Source organism: Lepidochelys kempii, chromosome 1 (genome assembly GCF_965140265.1).
Source record: "Lepidochelys kempii isolate rLepKem1 chromosome 1, rLepKem1.hap2, whole genome shotgun sequence".
NCBI lineage: Eukaryota > Metazoa > Chordata > Testudines > Cheloniidae > Lepidochelys > Lepidochelys kempii.
In genome coordinates this window covers 210,483,212-210,508,790 of record NC_133256.1, presented here as the reverse complement: position 1 = coordinate 210,508,790, position 25,579 = coordinate 210,483,212, and the positions used below count along the sequence as shown (strand labels likewise).

The 25,579-nt window shown below is 51.9% G+C and overlaps 1 protein-coding gene across 1 annotated transcript; it reads right to left on the bottom strand.

Annotated features, from left to right (window-relative positions):
- Positions 1-15,362: 15,362 nt before the first annotated feature.
- TMEM139 (transmembrane protein 139) lies at positions 15,363-21,443 on the bottom strand. Its single transcript, XM_073329134.1, has 3 exons — positions 21,080-21,443; positions 18,279-18,587; positions 15,363-16,553 (listed from the first exon to the last, which is right to left on the bottom strand). Exons 2-3 carry the CDS (start codon positions 18,524-18,526, stop codon positions 16,142-16,144), a joined length of 660 nt encoding a protein of 219 aa, XP_073185235.1. The 5' UTR covers positions 18,527-18,587; positions 21,080-21,443; the 3' UTR covers positions 15,363-16,141.
- Positions 21,444-25,579: the final 4,136 nt, after the last annotated feature.

Here is a 25,579-nt window from a genome sequence, read left to right as displayed (position 1 = left end):
ACCTGTCCATGAAGACAGCATTTCTAATTGCCATTAGATCAGCTAGGCACATAGGAGAAATAGCAGCCCTGTTGGCACATCCACCATTCACGGCCCCTTTTTAAAGACAGAGTAACTCTAAGGCCATATCCCAAGTTTCTCCCTACTTTCTCTACACTTTCCATATGAATCAATAGATCCATCTCCCTGTTTTTTCCCAAAACCATCATGACAACTGGGAGACAATTGTGCATATGCTAGATATTAGAAGGATATTAGCATTCTACTTGGACAGGACTAAGGACTTCAGGAAATCCCCTAAACTCTTCCTTTTGTCCACAGAAAGATCCAAAAGCTCTGTGATATTGGCTCAAAAACTATCCATATGAGTTCTAGTTGCATTAGTCTCTTATCAAGGGCACAACTTGCTTCTGTCCAGAGTCCTTACGCACCCCACAAGGTCAGTTTCTACCTCAATCACATTCCATAGGGATACCCCTATCTCAGCAATCTATAGAGCAATGACTTGGGCCTCTGCCCATACTTCTGCAGAACATTATGTGATCACTGAAGATTTGGCCGCTGACACCATCTTCGACTCCACACTGCTCTTTGTAGTAAAAGACATCACTCCAAAGTCCCAGCCTCCAGTGGTGGGTACTGCTCAGGAGTCACCTACAGTGGAGCACCCATAGGGACACTACTCGAAGAAGAAGAGGAAGTTAACTCACCTAGTGCAGTAACAATGGTTCTTGGAGATGTGTGTCCCTATGGGTGCTCCACAACCCTTCCTCCTCCCCTCTACTTTGGAGTTCTCTATAGGGATCTGCGGTGGAGAAGGAAGTGAGGGGGGTTTGTCTGTGCAGTGCTAAATAGCCTCGAGGCAGACCACGAGTGGGGGAGGGTATATGCACCGGCTCTATGGACACTGCTACCAAAAATCTCCGATTAGAGGTGCAGGGGCTCACTTACATCTACAGTGGAGCACCCATAGGGACGCACATCTCAAAGAACCATCGTTACTGCACAAGGTGAGTATCTTCCTCTTTCTTTGTGTATGTCTTTGTGAGGGAACAGGTTACTTGCAAGAACTAGGTCGGACACCAAGGACAATTCAACTATGCATCCCTATTGGTCTTTCATTTCTTCAGTGTCACATCGTACTTTGCGTATAGTATTGTTGTAGCTGTGTTGGTCCCAGGATATTAGAGAGACAAGGTGGGTAAGGTAACAGAAGTTGGTTCAATAAAAGATATCCTACTTCAGCATTAAAGTTGCACATTGCAAGGAATAAGGCATGTTTTGGTATTCTGTCAAGCGCAGTTTGGAGGCATTTGTAGAACTCATCTTTATCCTCATCACTATATTCCTCTGTCAGAGCATAGCACTGTAAAATTGACATTTTTGGACTTTGGTGTATATGATGTAGGGGCATTGCCAGCAGATCGAGGGACGTGAGCGTTCCCCTCTATTCGACATTGGTGAGGCCTCATCTGGAGTACTGTGTCCAGTTTTGGGCCCCACACTACGAGAAGGATGTGGAAAAATTGGAAAGAGTCCAGCGGAGGGCAACAAAAATGATTAGGGGACTGGAACACATGACTTATGAGGAGAGGCTGAGGGAACTGGGGATGTTTAGTCTGCGGAAGAGAAGAATGAGGGGGGATTTGATAGTTGCTTTCAACTATCTGAAAGGGGGTTCCAAAAAGGATGGATCTAGACTGTTCTCAGTGATAGCAGATGACAGAACGAGGAGTAATGGTCTCAAGTTGCAGTGGGTGAGGTTTAGGTTGGATATTAGGAAAAACCTGTTCACTAGGAGGGTGGTGAAGCACTAGAATTCGTTACCTAGGGAGGTGGTGGAACCTCCTTCCTTAGAAGTTTTTAAGGTCGGGCTTGACAAAGCCCTGGCTGGGATGATTTAGTTGGGGATTGGTCCTGCTTTGAGCAGGGCGTTGGACTGGATGGCCTCCTGAGGTCCCTTCCAGCTCTGATATTCTATGACTCTATGATGTGTAGGTTGGTAGGTTCCCCACTGATGAGTGATTTTTCTGCAGAATCTGTCATAATAAGTTTTAGTCCCTCTGAGTGTTCATTGTCACTGTGACCTGAATAAATGAGATGTTTCTTCTGTTGCTTGAAATGCTTCTTATCCGTACCTGTCAATTTGCTCTCACTGATGCCTAGGATTTTGAGTCCATAATTGTTCATCTTTCTTATGGATCTGTGAGATTTTTGATGTTTGAAACATTTTCCAGTAACCAACCTTGAAGTGTTTTCTTGCTGCCAGCATCAAACATTTTCATGTCCTGGCTTCCAGAGACTGACTTTCACCAGGAGCCCTCATGCAGCATGAGGGGTTGGTAGTATTCTCTGCTGACCAGCCATTTTTACTGTAATGGTAACCTGGTTCAGTTTCTACAACCAGTGAGTTTTTTACAAGGTGTGGGAAATTGCCAGCACTACAATGATAGGTCCCATGCTTTCTCTTCTTGTGGGGGTGGGGGGGGGTTCAGGGTACCATTTCTTGCCCCTGATCTGGGGTATTAACTATCCCACTAGTATTCCAGAGAAGGGGAGTGGAGAGGGAGGGACTCAGGCCCACCCTCTACTCTGGGTCCCAGCCTAGGGGCCCTAGGGATAGTGGCAAACCATTTGAACTAGCAATTCCTTCCCCTGGGCTACTTCTCTCTCTGGCCCTTCAGCTTGTGGGACTTCCTGCCCTCTCTCTGCTTGGGCTAGGTTTCTCCCAACCCCTTGTGTCTGTGGAGTCCCTCTGCTCTGCACAAGCCAGGTTTCTCTTTACCTAGGGTCTTGGTCTTCTGGCCCGCCACAGTACTTCTCCAAACTCTCCTCTGCTTCTCTTCAAACTGCTCTCTACTCCAACACCAAACCACTCTGCTTCAACTCCTCCAACTGTCTGATTGAAGTGGGGGGGGGGGGGGTTATCAGGTGACTGGCTACAGGTGCTCTAATTGGCTTCAGGTGCTCTAATTAATTTATAGCAACCTCTCTTCCCTCTACAGGGAATAAAGCTCTCCTCATCCTGGGGCTTACAACTCTCCTCTCTATCACTCTCCTGCTGCTCTTTAGCAAGGAGAGAGAGAGTGTGCAAGCCGCCGCCAGGCCCTGGGCTCTCCCTGTTGCTGTTGTTGCTCCAGCTGCTTCCCTGGCTAAGCTAGACACCACCCCTCTTCTCTGCTGCTACCTGGTTGCTGTCCGGCTGCTGGACCTTCCCCCCCCACCTTTGGGTGCTGCTACTGCAGTCCCTTGGGGGGAGTTGCTGGCCTGCTCCCCAGAAGGGAGGAGTGATGGGACCCCAGCCTCAGCTGTTGCTGCTGTGGACACCACCACCACCTGAGAGAGGTTCTGTCTGCCTGCCTGCCTGGATCACCACCTGGAGTTCCTGGAGCTGCTGCTGTGGACGTTACTGCCTGGAGCTGCTGAGGCCCCAAGGAGGAGAAGAGGAGGACCATCTACCAGTGGAGGAGCACCTAGAGACTCTGCAGACCACCATGGAGGGGGCCTTAAGACTGAGTAACTTTTGAACTGTGCTCTTGTGGTGGGGGTCTTGACTGTGTTTGTAGGAACACAGGGGGTGTGGTGTGGAGCTTCCCCCCAATCCATCTGTGTCCCCCCCCAAACCCCAACACTACCACCACCAGTGCCCCCTGCACCACCCCCACTGGCTGTATGCCATCTGCCTCAGCTCCTGCCTCTGGACTCAGCTGCTTGCTTGGCTTGCCATGCCCTGATTCCACCATTTGGGCCAGAAGCAGCAGCCAGCCAAATTGACTTTGTGCAAGCGCACGTGGGCGCACGTGCCCCCTCCCCCGGACTGCCCACCTCACAGCTTTTTCCCCTAGCTACCTGCCCCCTTTGCAGCCTTTGCCCCCCCTTTTGCCCCAGCCCCCTTACTAGCTTCAGTTTCTTTGCCTGCCCTGCTGGTTTTCCCTCTGCAGCCTTTGTTTGTTTGCCCTGCCCCAGCCTTTGAAGCTAGCCCTTTGGTTTCCCTGCCCTAACTCCAGCCCGCTTGGCCCCTTGCTCCATGCGCCCATGCCCCCTCCCATGTGCTTGTGCCACTCCCCATTTTAGTTTCAACCCTCTTCACTGCACCCCCAATGTTGTTGTATCCCGCCCACCTCTAGTGCAGCTAGAGGAGCCGGAATTCCACCCCGTGTTGGCGACTGACCCCTAACCCTTGTTTTGTCCCTGCATCCAGCCCACCCCTTTTGGTGCCCTCCTCCCCTCCCTGCAGTCTAGCGGGAAGGAGGGGTTGACCTGCTTCCCCTTTCCCCTCCTCCTTCTGGTGTCTCCCCTTCCCTCCCCGCTCACAATGGCGGGGGACGAGACGGGTGGGGTCCCTCCAGCAGCCCCAGCTACCCCTCCCCTGCCTGCCCCTCCGTCACCCCCCAAACCTCTACCACCGCTGCTGAACCACCTGCTACCACACCCATGGTGACCTCCGCTGCTGCTGCGTCCCTCGCCTACTCAGATTCGGAGGGAGCCCCCCCAGCCGGCAGGAAAGGCCAGGGTAAGAAGAAGGGGAAGGGCCCTGCTAAAAAGACCAGGCCCTGCATGGCAGGGGCTGCCCCCACTGCTGCGGCTCCACCACCGGCCGCAGCGTCCCTCCCCACTGTTCCCTCCACCAGCTCTGTGGGTGTCCCTCTCCTGGCCCCCAGGGCATATGCCCAGATGGTGGCAGCCCCCGCCCGCTTGCCGCTACATCATCTCCCCTGCCCACCGCCTCCACTACCATCTATAGCGGCCGGGGCCCCTTTCCCACCATGACGTCCGTTGCCTCCTGGTGCCCACCTCGCCCCATGTGGAGACCTACGTGCGGGTGTTGGCGAGGGTGGTGGGGCCCACGGCCATTGTGGCGGCCTCCAAAATGTATGGCAAGGTCGTCTTCTTCTTAGCATTGGAGGCCGCTGCCCAGGAGGCGGTTGAGAAGGGCCTGGCAGTTGGGGGAGGGAGGGGTGTTCGTCCCCCTGGAGCTGCTAGAGGACCTGAGCGTCCGCCTGATCCTGACCTCCGTCCCTCCCTTTCTTCCCAATGCCGCTCTGTTACCCACCCTCTCCACCCTGGGGAAACCTATCTCTGTGATCAGCCCTCTCCCATTGGGCTGCAAAGACCCCGCCCTCTGTCATGTCCTCTCATTCCGCCGGCAAGTGCAGCTTCAACTGCCGCCAGCGGTGCATGACGGAGAGGCGCTTGAGGGGTCCTTCCTGGTCCCGTACCAGGGCGCCCATTACCTGGTGCATTACTCTACAGGGGAGGCCCAGTGCTACCTCTGCCGGGCGATGGGGCATGTCTGGAGGGACTGCCCCTTGGCCCGGCAAGGAGGGGCATCTGGGACCCCCGAGCCCCAGCAGGGCACCGGCCCCATCATCACCAGTGCCCGGAGCTGCCCAGCCCCCGAAGCCACCCCTTTTCCTTCTCAGTCTACCACTGCTCCCACTCAGGCCCAAGAGGCACCTCCCCCACTATGCCCAGATGAGCGAGAGAGCCCCGCCCCTGCTGCTTGCAATCTAGTGAGGCCCGTGGAGGAGGGTGCGGCAGGGACACTGCCGGGCATGGGAGAGGGCCCGTCCCAGGGGGAATCCTCCCTCCCTCGTGCTGCCCCACCATTAGCCCCCGAGTCCCTGAGCCATCGCCTCTGCCCCCTGACACGACCCCTGCTAGCCAGCCCCCAGATGATGCCATGGAGGGCTGGGCTCTAGTCCAGGGGAAGCGGGGCAAGCGGAAGGCTCGAACTCCGCCCCTCCCATCTGATACGGAGGCCCCCCAGAAGACCAGGAAGGGGGGCACCAATGCCAAGCCTTCTGCTTTGCCCACGGGTGTATTCCATCCACCGGTGCCGGCTGGGGAAGATGTGGCAGCACTGGAAGGCAGTATCTCCCCTCCATGGGAGTCCCTCCCCTCCGAGACCCCCAAGGGGGCCCCTTCTGCCCTGGTACCATTTGAAGCCTCTGTAATCCTCGAGGCGACCATCGCATCGGGTGCCAGCGGGGAGAACCGCAGGGTGGCAGAAAGCTATCTCCCCTCCATGTACGAGGAGATCGAGGCCCTGGGTCTGACCCCAGTCACCCAAGGGGAGGACGACCCTATGCCAGTGGGCCTCGATCTGGGCGACCTCACTCCAGCCCTCCTTTTCCCATGCTCCCTCCCCCTAACCATTATTTCCACTCCCACCTCTGAGGAGCCCCTGGACTCCTCCATCAACCCGGCCACAGATGACACCCCGCTGACGGCCACCCAGCCTGTTCAGGCGACAGCCAGTGCCACACGGCCGGGACCCAAGCCACCAGGGGCACACCTTGTTGGTGTGAGGAATCTACTTCCTTCCTTCCTCCCCACCCCCTCAACCCTTGAGCCTGATCGGGAGGCACCACCATCCAGCTGCTTGGCTTCTGAAGCCCAGAATCTCACCCCTGACTCTGTCCCTATCCCGTCCACCTCCCGCGATGTTATTGCCACCCCTGGGGCTGTCTCCTTCCCTTTTCCAGGAGATGACCCCCAGGGAGCGGCCTTTGTGTTTACCTGTCCCGACCCACTAGGAGCTGCTATCCTTATTGCCCCAAGGTTCAAGGCAGGCCAAATGGCACCAGTCCATCAGGCGCTACGTCGGGGGTCCGCACCATGTCTGCCTGTCTTGGTGGGCCACAGGGCTGTACCAAGGTCCGTGTCTGGGAATAACCAGGAGACCGTAACCCCAACCCCCCATGCGCTGCAAGAAGAGTTGCGGGAGTTTTTAGAAGATGTCCGTGGCTCCCACAACAAGGTACAGCTTGCTCTCCAGCGATGGGGGGACTTTCATCAAATCCTCTGGGCCGCGAGGTCCCTCATGGGGGAGGGTAAAAGGACCAGGAAGCAGGGCGCTGCGGCCTACTGGCAGGTCCGCCTCTTCCGTGACACCTTACTCACTTACAGGGTAGCTCACGGGCTGTTGCGCGGCCCGTCGGGAGCCACAAGCGTCCCTGCCGGTGAGGATCCCCCCCGCCCTCCTCATGGCACCTCTCACCATCGCAACATTGAACACCCGGGGCTATAGGATGGGTCTCCGCAGGTCCCAGGTGCTCTCCTTCCTTCGGGAGGGGGGTACTCTGTGGTTTTCCTGCAGGAGACCCATATGGATCTGACCGCCGAAGACAGCTGGTAGCTGAACTGGGGGGACAGGGTCTACTTTAGCCATCTCACAGTTCGTACAGCTGGAGTGGTGACCCTGTTCTCCCCTGACCTATGGCCCAAGGTGCGCCAGCCGACGGAGAGATGCGGCGATAGAGCAGTTGGAACGGGAGGTCTTAGAGCTGGAGAGGCGTCTGGCTGCCAGCCCCGAGGATCCGCCCCTCTGCGGAGTGTGCTGGGAGGAGCTCCGGGCCCTCGAGGACCATCGGGCCCGGGGTGCCTTTGTTCAATCCCGCATCCACCTCCTTCGGGAGATGGATCGTGGCTCCCACTTCTTCTACACCCTGGAGAAAAGGAGGGGGGCCAGAAACACATCACCTGCCTTCTGGCAGAAGACAGCACCCCCCTCACAGATCCAGTGGAGATGTGCGGGAGGGCAAGAGCCTTCTACGCAAGCCTTTTCTCCCCGGATCCAACTGATCCTAACGCTTGCAGAGTGCTCTGGGAGGAGCTCCCTACGGTCTCACTCTGGCCGAGTTCTCGGAAGCCCTCCATTGCATGCCCACCAATAAATCTCCGGGCATGGATGGGCTGACCGTGGAGTTCTACCGCATGTTCTGGGACATCCTTGGCCCCGACCTAGTCACCGTCTGGGCCGAGTCTTTGCAGAGCGGGGTCCTCCCTCTTTCGTGCAGGCGAGCCATGCTCACCTTATTGCCAAAGAAGGGGGACCTCCGCGATTTATGAAATTGGCATCCCGTCTCACTCCTCTGCACGGACTACAAAGTCATGGCAAAAGCAATCTCACTGCGGCTAGGGTCTGTGGTGGCAGACGTGGTCCACCCAGACCAGACCTACACCATCCCAGGCTGCAGCATCTTTGACAACCTATATCTGGTCCAGGACCTTTTAGAACTCGGGTGTAGGGATGGTCTGTCGTTCGCTCTCCTGTCCTTGGATTAGGAGAAGGCGTTCGACAGGGTGGATCACGGGTATCTCCTGAACACTCTGCAAGCATTTGGCTTCGGAACCCAGTTTGTGGGTTTTCTCCGGGTGCTGTACACCTCTGCCGAGTGTCTGGTCAGGCTCAACTGGACCCTGACCGAACCGGTCATCTTCGGGCAAGGAGTACAGCAGGGGTGCCCCCTCTCGGGCCAGCTGTATGCTCTGTCGATTGAGCCCTTCCTCTGTCTCCTCCAAAGGAGGTTGACAGGAGCTGTGGGAGCTGCGGCTGGTCCTGTCGGTGTATGCCGATGACGTGCTCCTCGTAGTCCAGGACCCGGTCGACTTGGCGCAGGTGGAGGCTTGCCAGGCCATCTATTCGGCAGCCTCCTCTGCCCAGGTCAACTGGGTCAAGAGCTCTAGCCTGGTGGTCGGGGACGGCTGGCAGGTGAGCTCCCTCCCACCCGCGCTTCAGGCCATCCGGTGGAGCGTGGGCCCGCTGCTCTATCTCGGCATTTACCTTTCTGCCACACATCCCTCTCTGCCGGAGAACTGGCAAAATTTAGAGGGCGGGGTGATAGAGTGGCTCCGGAAATGGACAGGACTACTCCAGTGCCTCTTCCTTTGAGGGAGAGCACTGGTGCTTAATCAACTAGTCCTGTCCATGCTCTGGTACCGGCTCAACACCCTGGTCCTGGCCCCGGGTTTCCTGGCCACCCTTCGGACATCGATTCTGGAGTTCTTCTGGTCAGGACTGCACTGGATCCCTGCAGGGGCTCTCCATCTGCTCCTGGAGGAGGGAGGGCAGGGCCTGAAATGTCTGAATACTCAGGCGTGGAGCATACTGGTGCACGCCTTCCTGCACTGTTTCCGAGAGCTCCGATACGACCAGCAGCTCCTTTTTTATCCATCCGAGAGGTCTTCCGCGAGACCTCTCCGTGCTGCCGGTCTTCTACCAGGACCTCCTCCGGACCTGGAAACTGTTTTCAACGACCAGGTCCGTGGCGGCCACCAATGGGGCAGATTTCCTCATGAAGCCCCTGCTACACAGCCCCCAGGCTCGCATGCAGGCGGCAAAGTCCCCCTCGTGCGCCAGAGGTTGGTCCTGGCAGAAGTCACAAGAGTCGGAGACCTCGACTACAACCGGGGAGACTGGCTGCATCCCCTGACACTTGCTCAGCGCATGGGGCTCTCCAGACCTCATACTCCCCAGCGCGTACTTCAGGAGGTGAAGGCTGCTTTGCCGCCCGCTGCTCAGGTTTACCTCGACCAGGTCCTGCATGAGAGCGCGCCCCGCATACCCTCTACCCCAGGCCCGCCGGACCTTTTAATTGGGCCCCTGCCCTGTGGACCCAACCGACTCGCTCACCCCTTCACTATGAGCCAGCTGCACAAGCTGCAGCCGATCTGTTTCCAAACTATGCCAAGGAAACATCTATACACGCTCATACTCCACAACCTACACGCCCTCACCCTGGTGTCCCACCCCGATACAAAATGGCGGGACCTCCTGCCACCTTTGGAGGGTGAGGAGCCCCGGTGGGCCAGCCTATATTCCACCTTGGTCCCGAGGCCTGCCGGGGATATCAGTTGGCGGCTCCTTCACGGAGCCATGAGCACGGGCGTGTTCTTGGCGCGGTTCACCTCTATCCCAGACACCTGCCCCCTTTGCGGCGTGAGGGAAACCCTGGCACACGTATATCTGGAGTGTGCCAGGCTGCAGCCCCTATTCCAGCTCCTCACAAATATTTTATTACGTTTTTGGTTGCACTTCTCCCCACACCTTCTTATTTATGCACTCCTTATCCATGGCCCCACAAAGTCACGGGACCTCCTGGTCATCCTCCTCCTGGCCCTAGCTAAAATGACCATCTATAAAACCAGAGTGAGGAGGCCGATGGAGTCTCCTGTGACTGTGGGGCCTATTTCCGATCCTCGGTCCATTCACGTATCCAGGCAGAGTTCCTCTGGGCGGCGTCCACTGACTCCCTTGATGCCTTTGAGGAGCAGTGGGCGCTGTCCGGGGTTCTCTGCTCGGTTCCCCCATCCGGTTCCCTTCATTTGACCCTTTGACCACACTCCTGTCCCTGTTATTTCATTAGTTGCCCCCCATAATCATTTGGTATCCAGGTCCTGTGGATCCCCCTCTTAGGCTGGGGGGAGATCCTTTAGCAGTGAATGGGCTTTGCCCGCCCACTTCCCAGATCCCAATAGGGCTGTTTCTCCAGCTGCTCTCCCCCCCACCCCCACCCCCGCTGGGCCAGACACAACCCCCTCCTTCTCTGCTACCTGATTGCTGGTCAGCTGCTGGACCCCCCACACACACCCTTGGTTGCTGCTACTGCTCCAACTACAGCCCGTTGGGGGGTGGGGGGATGCTGGCCCACTACCCAGAGGAGGGGAGTGAGGGGCCCCAGCTGTTGCTGCTGCAGACACCACCATCACCACCACCTAAGAGGGGTCCTTTCTGCCTGCCTGCACTGCCACCTGGAGTTGCTGGAGCTACTGCTGAGGAGCTTGCTGCCAAGAAGCTGCTGGATCCTCAGGGAGGAGAACGAAGAGGACCATCTACCAGTGGGGGACCACACAGAGGCTCTGCAGATCACCGTGGAGGGGGCTTTCCAACCCTGGACTGAGTAACTTTTGAACTGTGCTCTTGTGGTGGGGGTTTTGACTGTGTTTGTGGGGACACAGTGGGTGTGGCATGGAGCCTGCCCCCCAATCCATCTGTGTTGTCCCCCCCCCCACTGCTGCCCCCTCCACCGCCCCCACTGGCTGTTTACCATCTGCCTCAGCTCCTGCCTCTGGACTCAGCTGCTTGCTTGGCTTGCCATGCCCTGATTCCACCATTTGGGCCAGAAGCAGCAGCCAGCCCAAACAAGGACTCTTTTTTTGCATGTGGGCACATGTGCCCCCCCTTGAACTGACCTCCTCCCACAGCTTTGCCCCTTGCTACCTGCCCCATTTGCCCCTAGCAGCCTTTTGCCCCTCCCCTTTGCCCCAGCCCCCCTTACTAGCTTCAGTTTGTTTGCCTGCCCCGCCCTTTTCCCTCTGCAGCTTTTGTTTGTTTGCCTCACCCCAGCCTCTGAAGCTAACCCCTTGGATTCCCTGTCCTACCTCCAACCTGCTTAGCCCCTTGCTCCATGTGCCCATGCCCCCTCCCATGCGCTTGTGCCCCTCCCCATTTTAGTTTGAACCTCTTTCACTACACCCCCCCAATGCTGTTGTATTTCCCCCATTCCCTAGTGCAGCTAGAGGAGCCTGAATCCCACCCCGTGTCAGTAACTGACCCCTAGCCCTTGATTGCCTCCCCCCATCCAGTCCACCCCTTTTGACGCCCTCCTCCCCTCCCTGCAGCCTAGCAGGGAGGAGTGGTCGACCGCCTTACCCTTTCCTCTCCTCTCTCCGGTGTTTCCCCTCCCTCCCCGCTCATTATTGCAGGGGACAAGACAGGCTGGACCCCTCCAGCAGACCCAGCTGCCACTCCCCCACCTGCCCCTCCGTCACCCCCCCAAGCCTCTACCTCAACCGCCGCTGCCAAACCATGGGCTACTGCCCCCGCTGGGGCATCAGCAGCAGCAGGCAACAGGGTGACCTCTGCTGCTGCCACATCCCTTGCCCCCTCAGATTCTGGGGGAGCTCCCCCAGCCAGCAGGAAGGGCCAGGGTAAGAAGAAGGGGAAGGGCCCCACCAAAAAGACCAGGCCCTCCATGGCAGTGACTGCCCCCACAGCCGCGGCCCTCCCCGCTGCTCCCTCTGCCAGCTCTGCAGATGCCCCTCCCCTGGCCCCCAGGGTTCATCAAATCCTCTGGGCCGCAAGGGCCCTCATGGGGGAGGGTAAAAGGACCGGGAAGCAGGCCGCCGCAGCCTACCAGCGGGTCCGCCTCTTCCGTGACTCCTTACTCACCTACAGGGTAGGTCACGGTTTGCTGCACGGCCCGACGGGGGCCATGAGCGATCCTGCCAGCAAGGATCCCCCCAAGCCCTCCTCATGGCACCCATCATCTTCGTAACATTGAACACTTGGGGCTGTAGGATGGGTTTCCGCAGGAGCCAGGTGCTCTCCTTCCTTCGGGAGTGGGGGTACTCTGTGGTTTTTCTGCAGGAGACCCATATGGGTCCAGCTGCCGAAGACAGCTGGCAGCTGGAATGGGGGGACAGGGTGTACTTTAGCCATCTCACCATTCGTACAGCTGGAGTGGCAACCCTGTTCTCTCCCGACCTACAGCCTGAGGTGCTGGGGGTCGCCGAGACTGTGCCGGGTTTCCTGCTGCACCTCTGGATCTGTATGGAGGGGCTTGTGATCAATCTCGTCAACGTCTCTGCCCTGACATCGAGCCCGGAGCGGCTGCGTTTCTATCAGCAGGTGTCCGCCTTCTTTGGCACCTTGGATCCTCGAGAGTGCCTGGTCCTGGGCAGGGACTTTAACACCCTCGAGGAGTGGGACTGCTCAGGGACCGAGCAGTGCCTGGCCACCGCAGACATCCTCCGGGAGATTGTCAGACTTCACTCCCCAGTGGACGTCTGGTGCGACCACCACCTGGACAACATCTCGACGTTCACCTTTGTCCGGGTGGAGGCCCATTGCTCGCGCCACTCCCGATTGGACCACATCTATTTATCATATTTTCACCTTTCACAGGCCCACTCCTCCAGAATCCAGCCGGCCCCGTTCTCTGATCATCATTTAACCACCGGAGAGGCTGGGGCCGGCCTATTGGCATTTCAACAACAGCTCGTTGGAGGATTTGGGCTTCGTGACATCCTTCCAGGAGTTCTGGCTGGCCTGGCAAAGGCAGCGGTGTGCCTATTCCTTGGCACGGCGGTGGTGGGACCTGGGGAAGGTGCGAGCCCGGCTCTTCTGCCATGACTACACCCGGGGCGCCAGCTGACAGAGGGATGCGGCAATACAGCAGTTGGAACAGGAGGACTTAGAGCTGGAGAGGCGTCTGACCGCCAGCCCCGAGGATCCATCCCTCTGCAGAGCGTTCCGGGAGAAGTGGGAGGAGCTCCGGGCCCTCAAAGACCATCGGGCCCCAGGCACCTTTGTTCAATCCCACATCCGTCTCCTTCGGGAGATAGAGGAAGTGGGAGCCATGATCCATGCCCCGTAGAAAAGGAGGGGGGCCAAGAAGTATGTCACTTACCTTCTGGCAGAGGACGGCACCCCCCTCACGGATCCAGTGGAGATGTGCGGGAGAGCCAGGGCCTTCTACGCAGGCCTTTTCTCCCGGGATCCGACCGATCCTAACACTTGCAGAGTGCTCTGGGACAAACTCCCTACAGTAAGCGGGTGACCGAGACCAGCTAGAGCTGCCTCTCACTCTGGCCAAGTTCTCAGAAGCCTCCACTGCATGCCCACCAATAAATCTCTGGGCATGGATGGGCTGACCGTGGAGTTCTACCGCATGTTCTGGGATGTCCTCAGGCCAGACCTAGTCACCGTCTGGGCCGAGTCCTTGCAGAGCAAGGTCCTCCCTCTTTCGTACAGGCGAGCCGTGCTCACCTTACTGCCGAAGAAGGGGTACCTCCGTGATTTACGAAATTGGCGTCCCATCTCGCTCCTTAGCATGGACTACAAAATCGTAGCAAAAGCCATCTCGCTGCAGCTAGGGTCCATGGTGGCGGACATGGTCCACCGAGACCAGACCTACACCGTCCTGGGCCGCACCATCTTTGACAACCTGTATGTGGTCCGGGACCTCTTGGAGCTCAGGTGTAGGGATGGTCTGTCGTTCGGCCTCCTGTCTCTGGGCCAGCCTTTACTCCACCTTGGTCCCGAGGCCCGCCAGGGATATTAGTTGGCAGCTCCTTCACAGGGCCGTGAGCACGGGCGTGTACTTGGCGCAGTTTACCCCTATCCCAGACACCTGCCTCTTTTGCAGCATGAGGGAAACCCTGGCACACATTTACCTGGAGTACACCAGGCTGCAGCCCCTATTCCAGCTCCTCTTAGACATTTTGTTAAGATTTTGGTTGCACTTTTCCACTCACCTTCTTATTTATGCACTCCCTATCCATGGCCCCACAAAGTCACAGGACCTCCTGGTCAACCTCCTCCTGGCCCTGGCTAAAACGGCCATCTATAAAACCAGCGTGAGGAGGTCGGCCGATGGAGTCTCCTGTGACTGTGGGGCCTATTTCCAATCCTCCATCCGTTCACGTATCCGGGCAGAGTTCCTCTGGGTGCCATCCACTGACTCCCTTGATGCCTTTGAGGAGCAGTAGGCGCTGTCCGGGGTTCTCTGCTCGGTGTCCCCATCTGGTTCCCTTCATTTGACCCTTCAATCGCACTCCTATCCCTGTTCTTTCATTAGTTGACCCCCATAACCATTTGGTTTCCAGGTCCTGTGGACCCCACTCTTAGGCTGGGGGGGATCCTTTAGCAGTGGGAGGGCTTCACCTGCCCACTTCCTGGATCCCAATAGGATCACCCTCCTGCTGCCCTCTGGCCTGGAGGGAGAAAGGAGAGAGAGGGCTCCTGCTCCTGTTGCTGGTGCTGCTGCTAGGCCATGGGCTCTCCCTGCTGCTGCTGTTTCTGCTCCAGCTGCTCCCCCCTGGCTGGGCCAGACACCACCCCCTCCTTCTCTGCTATCTGGTTGCTGGTCGGCTGCTGGACCTCCCCACCCTTGGTTGCTGCAGCTGCTCCAACTACAGCCCCTTGGGGGGCCGGGACTGGGCTTAAAAAAGGGACTGTCCTAGCCAAAACTGGATGTATGCTCACCCCACCCCTGCTGCTGGCTATGATACCTCCATTCTCTGATCTAGGGTTCATTCCTTTAGTCCACTGTGCTTTGCAGTGTGCATCTGGGCTTCTTGTTCTAGATCATACTGCTTCATTCTTTGTCTCTCTATGCCCCTTCTGTCAAGAGGGTCCATTGCAGTATTGTTTTGAACATGCAAAGGATTCCAGTAGAATCAAAAGCTTTATTGCAGAAGTTCTAGTGTGGTTCAAGGAGTGGTAGACCTGCTACTGTTTTAAGTATGAAGAGTACTGCTTCTCTCTCTCTCTCTCTCTGCAATAGTGCCTCTATGGGAAACAAAATTAATATATTTCAACGCCAAAAGAGACTGCCATATAAGGTGTCACACACACTTTTTTTCTTCCTATCCATTGTCTTGTAAGTTGTTTGGGACAGCAACTGTCCTTTACTATCTGTTTATCACTGCCTAGCACAATGAGGTTCTGATCTTGGTTGGAACATGTAGCCATTACTGTAATACCAGTAATATTTAATAAGTCACTGGGAAGTGAAGCTTTGGCTGAAACACACTTAATTGTATTTTTAAAAAATCATAAATCAACAGCACTAAAAATACAAGTTTAAAAAAATATATAAATTCAAGACTGTAGTAAGTTGGAACCTAGATTTCTGGTTATTCTCCAAGGATGCAGGGCAACTTGGGCTCCTGCAACTAATGCAGCTGCACTGGGCTGTGGCCTTCAGTGGCTCTGGAACACTTTTTGCAATCAGTTCCACATGCACAGACCCATCTGATTCTGGTCCCAGCAGTCCATGGCAGACAGTTAAGTCCCTTAATTCCTTCTCCCAGCTTCCTTTAAGACAGTTGTGTTTCTTCTCCACCTTTTGGCTCCATGGAGAGAAGGCAAAGGAATCTGTGGGGTCCCATAAATAGCTTTTCAGGAGGGGATGCAGACAGACAGGGACTTTGTGTAGTGTAGGACCCTATAAAATGTAGGGCTGTCTCTGCAAGGCCGTTAATGTCTTTGGTACCTGCTGGTGAGTAGTCACTCATTTCTGTTTCTCATCTAAGACTACCCTGGTTCTGAACAACCCACTTTAAGGGATAGTTTCTAACTCACAGCCCATCAGTTATTGTATTGTTTCTGGAAAAACCTAAAACTTAATTTCTGAGGAAGATGCCAAGACAGCATGAAATCTAAGGAATGATCCAGGATGTTGGCAAATATGTGGGCTCAATGTTCCATCTTTGCCCTACATCCTCCATTGTGGACCCTTTGGTGCTTCCATGACATGGCCCGCAGCACTGACCCCCTTTCTCCAGTTTGTGGTGGCACTAGATAGGTTTTGTGCCTCATCCACAACAAGCAGGCTCTGTCTGTTTTTAATCATTGTCTTGAGGGTTGGAAAGCTTCTGCAAAGACATCATCATCAGTGGGACTCTCATAAGCAGGTGGTGGGGTGAGTGGCTCCAGCCGCTCCAGCCTCTCTTCAACACCTTTGACGTCATGGATATCTGAGACAAAGCGCTGCATCCTCGGGGGCAGCACCAACCTAAGGTGCAGCCTGGAGCCTGCGTCTGTCTCAGAGGCACGCCTGATGCCTGATGCCACTGAGATGCTGAAGGTCTCCGCCCCAGTTTCTGCCATGCTGGGCGGCTCAATGACCACACTGTATGGTGGGGGCTCCCCCACTGTTGAGGGCACTGTGCCTGAATTGGAGGTGATCGTCCAGACTGTTGGGGCTGGTGTCATTGTCACCACCTCCTCATAGGCTGGTGCTTCATAGGCAGCATTCACCCTACACACAAAAGATAGGGACATTGACTAAATAGGACATTGTGATGTTTATACTCTACACAGAGATAAACCCATGAGGGAGGGGATCTGAGTCCTCCAGAATGGGGGCCATGCAACAGACAATAGCTCAACAGGTCAGCAGTTCTCAGATCATTAGTCCATATGGTCCTGTATGCCATGTTCTGCCACTCTAAATCAGAACACTGGTTCATATAATTCAATATCCCACCTCCTGTTGTGCAGGATCCAAACAATGGTTCATCTAGCCTGGTATTCCAACACTTGCCACAATGGATCATACTAATCTATCTAGTCTGGTTTCCTCCTGACCCATCAACTGGTGCTCAGTTTAGCAGATCTGCCAACATTTAAAATCAATTAATAGGGAGAAAAAACACTGCACCTTTTAGCTCTACCGTACTATATCAGACTGGCAGTGGTGGGTTTTTTGAAGACAAAGAGTAAGGAAAATAAGAAATACTGTATTTTAGTTTAAATAATAGGAACTTTCTATTCCATGTAGAATTAACGGGTATCTGTCAGGAGAACTGACAGCCCTTGTCATTTTTATCCTAGGTAACAACATTGTAGATGCAGTTCTTCCTAATAATATCTAATCTTTTTTTTTTAACTCTCATGAGCTATTTGCCTCCAGAATAGGCAGCGGCAATGAACAATATCTAAAAAAATATTTAAATCAGTTTTTAATATGTTGCCTTTCTAATAATAAATAATCTTTTCCTCTTATACAGCATCTGACGATCTGAAAATATTTTACCAAGATGGGTAACTTCTTATCTCCATTTTACAGATAGGGGAAACTGAGGTACAGAGAACTTAAGGCCCTGTGTGGACTCTATTTTTGGGTGTCTAATTATAGACAATTTGGGTCTAATTTATGTAGGTGCTTAGCACCTACAGCTCTAATTGAAGCCAATAGGAGTTGTGGGTGTTCAACGCCTCTCAAATTCAGTCCCTGTGTGTCTCAAGTTGGACAGTCAAAACACAGAGGCACCAAAAATTAGAGACTACTTTTCTAGGGAATAATTGCCCTGGAGATGAGGTTTGGAGAAGCGAGCAGCAGAAACCCAGCTGAGCATATACCATACCATAGCATTTCCCCAGCTATTTCTATCTCCTATCTTGTGTGGCTCATTTTGTTGCAAGACAGTAGTTGTTCTGTTCTGGCTCATTAGTGATGCTAGCATTCAGGAAAGCGTTGCAGGGAAGGTTGGGGTAAGACAGGATTACTGAGGGGCAGAGAAAACTGGGCTGGATCTATGTGGCCTCTGAAATGGACTCTGAGTCAGTGAAGGGAATACCATGAATGTGATATCTGTGTTGTAAAAAATACTTAGCCCAGTCTTAACAGGAGGATGGACAAGATGACTTCTAAAGGAGTGTTTCTCAACGACTGGTCCATGGACCAGCGCCAGTCCCTGAGATCTCCCTGACACAGTTTAGGAAGGCAGCAAACCAGTATCTGGTATAAAAAAAAAATGGGAAACACTGCTCTAGAGGGCCCTTCTAATCCTACATTTCTAAAATCCTGTGACTTTGGGAACCTCCATATGGGAGGAGAAGAGATTACTGTGCCTCCTGGAATGGACTTTGACTTTTGCCTCTTGGGAGAAGGGTAGCAGAAGGATGAGGAAAGGGAAAGATTAAAATGGTTGTGGCTGAAGGAAGGAGTAAATAAAGGGAAGTAATAGATATAGTTGCTTACCCTGCCTGGCTCTGCCTCCTTGTGGCTGCCTGATTTGTATCCTGTGGGTGCCGATGCTTCAGGAAGCATTCCACAAACACACTCAGCAGGTAGCCAATCAGGCACATGCCCCCCACCCCCAGGAAGAAGAATCCCACTGGGTTGATGGTAGAGGAGATAGCCAGCATGGTGACCCCAGTGAGAAGTGCAGCAGTGAAGACAAACAACAGAGCTTGGCGGATGCCTCTCCAATGTGACTCTACCCACATGGTGATGTGGATGGTGATGGCAGGCAGTGGGAGAAGGCTGGGCAGCTGGGGAAACAGAGATCTGTGGAAGATATGGAGGGGTTTTGAACATAAAACATGAGACCACAAAACATGTCAACATGGGTGCATGCCTGTGCAAATACATGCCACCACAAGAACATGCACATGCACAACACAGGGACACAGGTATATAAATAGATGCCAATATCAATACACATCACCATGAGGACATGCTTATGCAAATACACACCAAATGTAGGATACACATATGCAAACATGTCTACAGGTCAACATGCACAAATATGAGGAAATTAGTGTGGACAAATGTACACAGACATGCAAATACTCTCCCATGAGGGCATATATAAAAGAAATGACAGGCAAACACAATGGAGTAACAAAAGATAATGGAATGTGGCATGTACACACTTGAATCCTTGAACACAGGAATATCAGTTGCCTGAGCATAAGCGTCTGTTGTCAAATAATGTGCAACATGCAGCCATATACCTGTGTGGCTACATAATTTGTATCCACATCTGATCTGCAATCCACAAAAAATGGTCTGTGGATATCCACATCCACAGATGCACATATCTGCAGATATAAGGTAGATATCCCCAGATTTGCAGGGCTCTATGCATACCCTATGGCTGTGACCAGACTCAGCTTTGATTCCAGCACACAGGCAAAACTCAGCACAAATCTTGGGGTTTATTTTAGATGCACTGTGGCCCCTCCAAATCCCTTCCTGTTGGCTGGCTCTTTCCCACCTCCACGTTCCAAGTACCCCAGTTGACTCCCTGGTTGACTCTCCCTGTCATCTTTTCTTTGTTGCAGGAGACAGGGATTATCATTGTGTTGCAGCCTGTATGTCACAAATACCAGGGACCTCTGGTGCTGAAGCAAAGACCAGAAGTAAGGAGTTGTCCCCTCCTTTACCCCGCTTAGTGGGAAAACTCAGGAGAATAGAGCAGGCAAACCTCAGAGTCAATACTTACAGCACAGCAAAATTACAGTGCAAGGACGCCCTCTATCGTCTGACACTAGCACAAGTCTCCTCTAACAATTGGTCAATCCTAGGGAAACACCTGAGGGATCCCTCTCCTTGCTTTATGGTGTTAGTGAACATTGGTCCCATAGGCCAGCCACAAGCTCATCCCAGGCTAGGGAATGCTCTCCTTATGTGAAGTCAGTGCTGTATTGAACGCTGCTTCTAAGGCCACCCTGTCCCTATCTAAGATCGACGCAGACTTTGTTAGCAAACACTGGACAGTTCCAGGAACATTCTACAGAGAGAGGGCCCTTGCCTCCCATGTTGCTAGTGCAGAGCCTGAGACTAGAAATGGAGCTGCATACCTAGGAAATCCCAGACTCAGGCTGGGGAGAAAGGAGAGAGGGACAGAGAACAGGAAAAAGACAGAAATAGTGACACAGAGAGGGAGAGAAGTGATAGGCATACAGACACCAGTGCTGGACATTTGCCTGGACCTACACAGGATGTTTTTTGTTTTTGTAATCAAAATCAAATTTCTCTTTATTTAATGCTTACTCTTGCATTCACACAGATTATACTGATTCACACAGCTTCAAACACACACGCATACAAACGATATGCAGTGGGGGAGGTTTAGGTTGGATATTAGGAAAAACTTTTTCACTAGGAGGGTGGTGAAACACTGGAATGCGTTGCCTAGGGAGGTGGTGGAATCTCCTTCCTTAGAAGTTTTTAAGGTCAGGCTTGACAAAGCCTTGGCTGGGATGATTTAATTAGGGATGGGTCCTGCTTTTGAGCAGGGGGTTGGACTACATGACCTCCTGAGGTCCCTTCCAACCCTGATATTCTATGATTCTATGATAGATATACAGATATAAAAACACATTTGCATACATACTTTCATAGGCATACACTTGCACATACATGTATTCACATGCAGGTGAATACACCCACACAAGCATGTACACATTCACAAACAGGCACATACATGGACATGTTCATGCATGTACCCAGACATACCACAGACACACAGTAATATAGGCAACCACATCTACTCCCAAGCACACTCTCAAGTATTCTTACTTAGATAGGCACACTCACAAACAAATGTTCATACACACATTGTATCAAATGCCATGCCTAGATTTAAAAAAGGGATGGGTGATATTGTGAGCATTAATAGTTGTAATTCTACAAACCAGACTAGGGCTAATCAAATCTTATGTTTCAAGACATCAGGAGGGAATATCCTCATAACATTTGCCTTTCTCTGAAGCACCTAGTATGTGCACTGTTCCTTTGGGGGCTAACCCTGTAAGCCTACTTATGTGTGCACTCACACTCTCTTTTACACACCTCCCTTCCCCCATAGACAAATACACAGCTGTGGTATACGTACAGTTATACCTATGCACATCTGAACTCCTGCAAGCACATATGCACATTCATACACGTTGATTCACACAGCAGTCGCACAGACACACATTCTCCAGCTGCCTCCATCAAGACAGTCTTTTGCAGCAGCCTTTGTGCCATCACTTTCAGCATACACTCACCAGAGATAGCCTTCTGGAGCCAGTACCAGCCAATATATTCTCTTGCCTTCTCTCTTCATTCCAAGGAACTATCTGTAAGCCTCTTTTGAATATATTCCTTGCCTTCCTCTCCCTGACCTGAGAAAGAGACGCTACCAAAAGCTCTCCCTTCTCTTCCCTTGACTCCTTTCACACTCCCAAGGGAGCTCTTTATATGCTGGTGAGCAGTGAATGTGGGAAGGTAGCAAACCACAGCGAGACCTTGTTACAGTGGCTTGGCCTCCTTTTTCCAAGCACTGAATCCAAAGTTTCACTTCTGTATGATCATCTATTTTCTCTTTTTTCTCTCCTCTTTTCTGTGCTCCTTCTCGCTCCTCTTTTCTCCTCCCCGTTCTTTCCCTAGCTGTTCTGTCCTAGCAGAGCAGGAAGCTAGCTGGGGGAAAGGGCGGGGTATGTAGTGTGGGTGTGCTTGTGTCTGTGTTTCTGGCCCACCTCCCTCTACTAATATACGTTCTCTCCTTTCTCGGTGAGGATTTTATTCTTTCTCCCTGCCCTGCAGAAAGGCCCCCGATCCCTGTCCAGGCCCAGCCCAGAAGCATCATGGCCCACACATAAAACTTCTATGAGCTCTATGAAAATGTAAGTTATGTACCCGCATTGGCTGCTGGGTCTCATACTAGTTTATGCCCTTTTGGACTTTAAGAACAAAAGAGGAGAAGCAGACAATCAGGTTATTAACTCCCAGAGGGCTGAAGTGGAGTTCCTGCTATCATAGACACATCTGGAGATGAGGAGTACAGATAAGTGGGAGGCCTGTATTGAAATCTTCCCCAAATCTAGTGATCATTTGAACCCTTAGTAAAAATCATGATAAGCTCTCAAACATGGATTTTCCACATGAATGGCCTCCAGAAACTGGCAGTTGCAAGGGTCTGTCTGTACTAGGAAGCAGTCCTATTGTTGACAATAAGAAAAGGAGTACTTGTGGCACCTTAGAGACTAACCAATTTATTTGAGCATAAGCTTTCGTGAGCTACAGCTCACTTCATCGGATGCATACTGTGGAAAGTGTAGAAGATCTTTTTATATACACACAAAGCATGAAAAAATACCTCCCCCCACCCCACTCTCCTGCTGTTACTCTGAAACCTGTCATTGTTGACAATGATTGTTAACAATAGTTTGCCCCTTGGACTTCCTTCAACTGGAGCTGAAAAAACATTTTGGCTGCTAGCATAGATGGGGCTAAACCACTTTCAGCTCTTTTAGTTTTTGTGGACTGAGGCCTGATTGTCCTCTGACTTACACCTGTAGGAGAACTCCATTGAAGTAAATGGATTTACATCAGTGTAAAGAAGGGACAATCAGGCGCTGGTTTCTAGCACACTTTTTGCAAGGTTTCCATCTACAGTAAAATCTTGGTGGAACATGACTTCTTGGACTTGTTTACAACACAGAAATGATGCATTATTGACAATGATTGTCAAGGACAGGTGCAGTATTAGAATACAGTTTAGCTTCAGTATAGGCAAGGATAAACTAATTTGAGCGTTGTTGCAGAAACCACGTCAGCACAGTGAATATGTGCACTGTAGACAAGACTTGGAGATGACTCTCTATCTCCCCTGCTGTGCCTTCACTAGAGAAGTGAACCATTGCTAAGCACCAATAGGGCATTGCACCCACACTAGCTGTACAGGTTTGGGTGATGGACCATTTGGAATTTTGCCCCCCATGTACACAACTGCTCTTCTGCAGCAATGCAGTAATACTGCTTTCTGGGTGCTTATCCCACAATTCCTGGCACAGCTCCCAGAAGTAATGGATTCTAGGAGATTTTGAAAGGTCTTCTGGAATTCTCAGGAAGTTGGAAAATATAGGAGAAGACTTCAGACTCCCATAATTCCTTGTGACGCTCCCCAAAGTCCTATAGAATCATAGAATATCAGGGTTGGAAGGGACCTCCAGAGATCATCTAGTCCAACCCCCTGCTCAAAGCAGGGCCACTCCCCAATTTTTGCCCCACATCCCTAGATGGCCCCTCAAGGATTGAACTCACAGCCCTGGGTTTAGCAGGCCAATGCTCAAACCACTGAGCTATAACTCCTGTGGTGCCAGTGTCAGGATGTTCATGGATATGTACGTAGGGCAGCCAGACAAAATGGATGATATCAGGATTTCCACAAATTCTGGACTTTTCAATAGTGGATGAGGTTGAACTCTCTTCCCACTGAACAACCATGACATTAGTGGCCCTGCACACTCCCTAGTGCCATGGCTTGTGCAGTCTTGTCTACTCAAACCTGGTGAGAAGAAGATTCATCTATACACCAAGCAGGTCCAGGATTGTGTTTTTTGGAGACTGAATGTGAGCTGGAAATGGCTCTAGACCTGTGGTGACTGTTCAGCAATTAAGGTTGTCATTATCATATCTGCTTTCTGTATTGTGCATTTTGATGTGCGAAGTACATGGATGCTTTTATGTTAAAAACATGCTTTGTTATATACTTTAACACACTAGCATGCTGGCTGTAGACACCATAAAAACCCTTTGGACAACGGCAATGTTATTGTTATAGGTTGGGTTAAACCTCTTTGAAACTGGTGGATGTAAGAATAACTCCTCATTCCTGACAAATGTAAGAAACAATTAAGTTTCTTTATGGAACCAGATAGCTGAAATAATAGGGACCTCTACCCAAAACAAAGCCACGTGCAAGGCTGCAGTAGAAGCTGAACTATACAGCCCAATCGGGTTCCTCTATGATCTAATAAACTCAGGAGCAGGGGCTTGATTGGCTTGGAGCGAAGTGCCTATGTGTATGAGAGAGAAGCAGAAAAAGAGAAACACCAGAGAAGCTGAAAGAGAAGCATCAGAAAGCCAAAGATACAGCCAGAACAAACACTTGGAATGTGGTCCTGAGCAAAAGCATAGAGAAAGTGATATTTTGGGCTAAGTGCTGGCTAATGTGGGGCTTAGTGCGGTGAGCAAATATATTGATTCCTGCTGTGTTCAGGGAAACAGCACCTTTATGTTCTTTGTAAAGAAAATGGATTGCATCAAAGAAATACCTGAATCCAACTTTAATTTCTCCTTCTAAATGAAGCAGCCCACTCACTATTGTTACATCTTGAGATCCCAGTTCAGTCCCCAGTGTGCTGGCCAAGATAGTGGCCATCACCTGTGCTCCTCAAGGGGGTATGTTTGCTCTGAGTTCCTATTCATGTCCATGTGCAGTTCTATGAGAAGGCCCTCAAAATGATTAGGCTGCCATGATCAAGGAACCAGCCTGCCTTGTCCTACCAGAAGGCCCACCATCTGGGATAGACGCTGTACTGGGAAACAGGAAACAGCAGCATTATAACCAGAGCAATTGCCCATACAGTCCTTGATATACCAAAACAATGAGATAAAAGAAATGCTTTTGTTCATTCTTTAGAGGGCATATGTCATAAATATAAAGGGAAGGGTAACCACCTTTCTGTATACAGTGCTACAAAATCCCTCCAGGCCAGAGGCAAAACCCTTTCACCTGTAAAGGGTTAAGAAGCTAAGGTAACCTCACTGGCACCTGACCCAAAATGACCAATGAGGGGACAAGATACTTTCAAATCTGGAGGGGCAGGGGGGGAACAAAAGGTTCTGTCTGTCTGTCTGTGATGCTTTTGCTGGGAACAGATCAGAAATGCAAGCCTTCCAACTCCTGTTAAGTTAGTAAGTAATCTAGCTAGAAAATGCATTAGATTTTCTTTTGTTTAATGGCTGATAAAATAAGCTGTGCTGGAGGGAATGTATATTCCTGTTTTTGTGTCTTTTTGTAACTTAAGATTTTGCCTAGAGGGATTCTCTATGTTTGGAATCTGATTACCCTGTAAGGTATTTACCATCCTGATTTTACAGAGGTGATTCTTTTACCTTTTCTTTAATTAAAATTCTTCTTTTAAGAACTTGATTGATTTTTCATTGTTCTTAAGATCCAAGGGTTTGGGTCTGTGTTCACCTGTACCAATTGGTGAGGATTATTATCAAGCCTTCCCCAGAAAAGGAGGTGTAGGGCTTGGGGGGGATATTTTGTGGGAAGACGTCTCCAAGTGGTCTCTTTCCCTGTTCTTTGTTTAAAACGCTTGGTGGTGGCAGCATACTGTTCAAGGACGAGGCAAAGTTTGTACCTTGGGGAATTTTTAACCTAAGCTGGTAAGAATAAGCTTAGGGGGTCTTTCATGCAGGTCCCCACATATGTACCCTAGAGTTCAGAGTGGGGAAGGAACCTTGACAACATACAATTAGAATCCTTATACACCAATTAAAAAAGTAAGAGGTGGTGAGGGAGCTTATTCAATAGCAGAATAGGCAGGCAATGAAAAAGCAAGAGAGTGGGATGCATGCGGTGGTCATTGCAAATGGGGCGACAAGGGGTTGGTTACTAGAAGCAAACAGGACCTTAGAAAATATCTCCATTAAGAATCTCAGCAAATGAAAGAAGGGAGCTGTCAGAGAGTTAAAAAGCTGGGTACATTGGC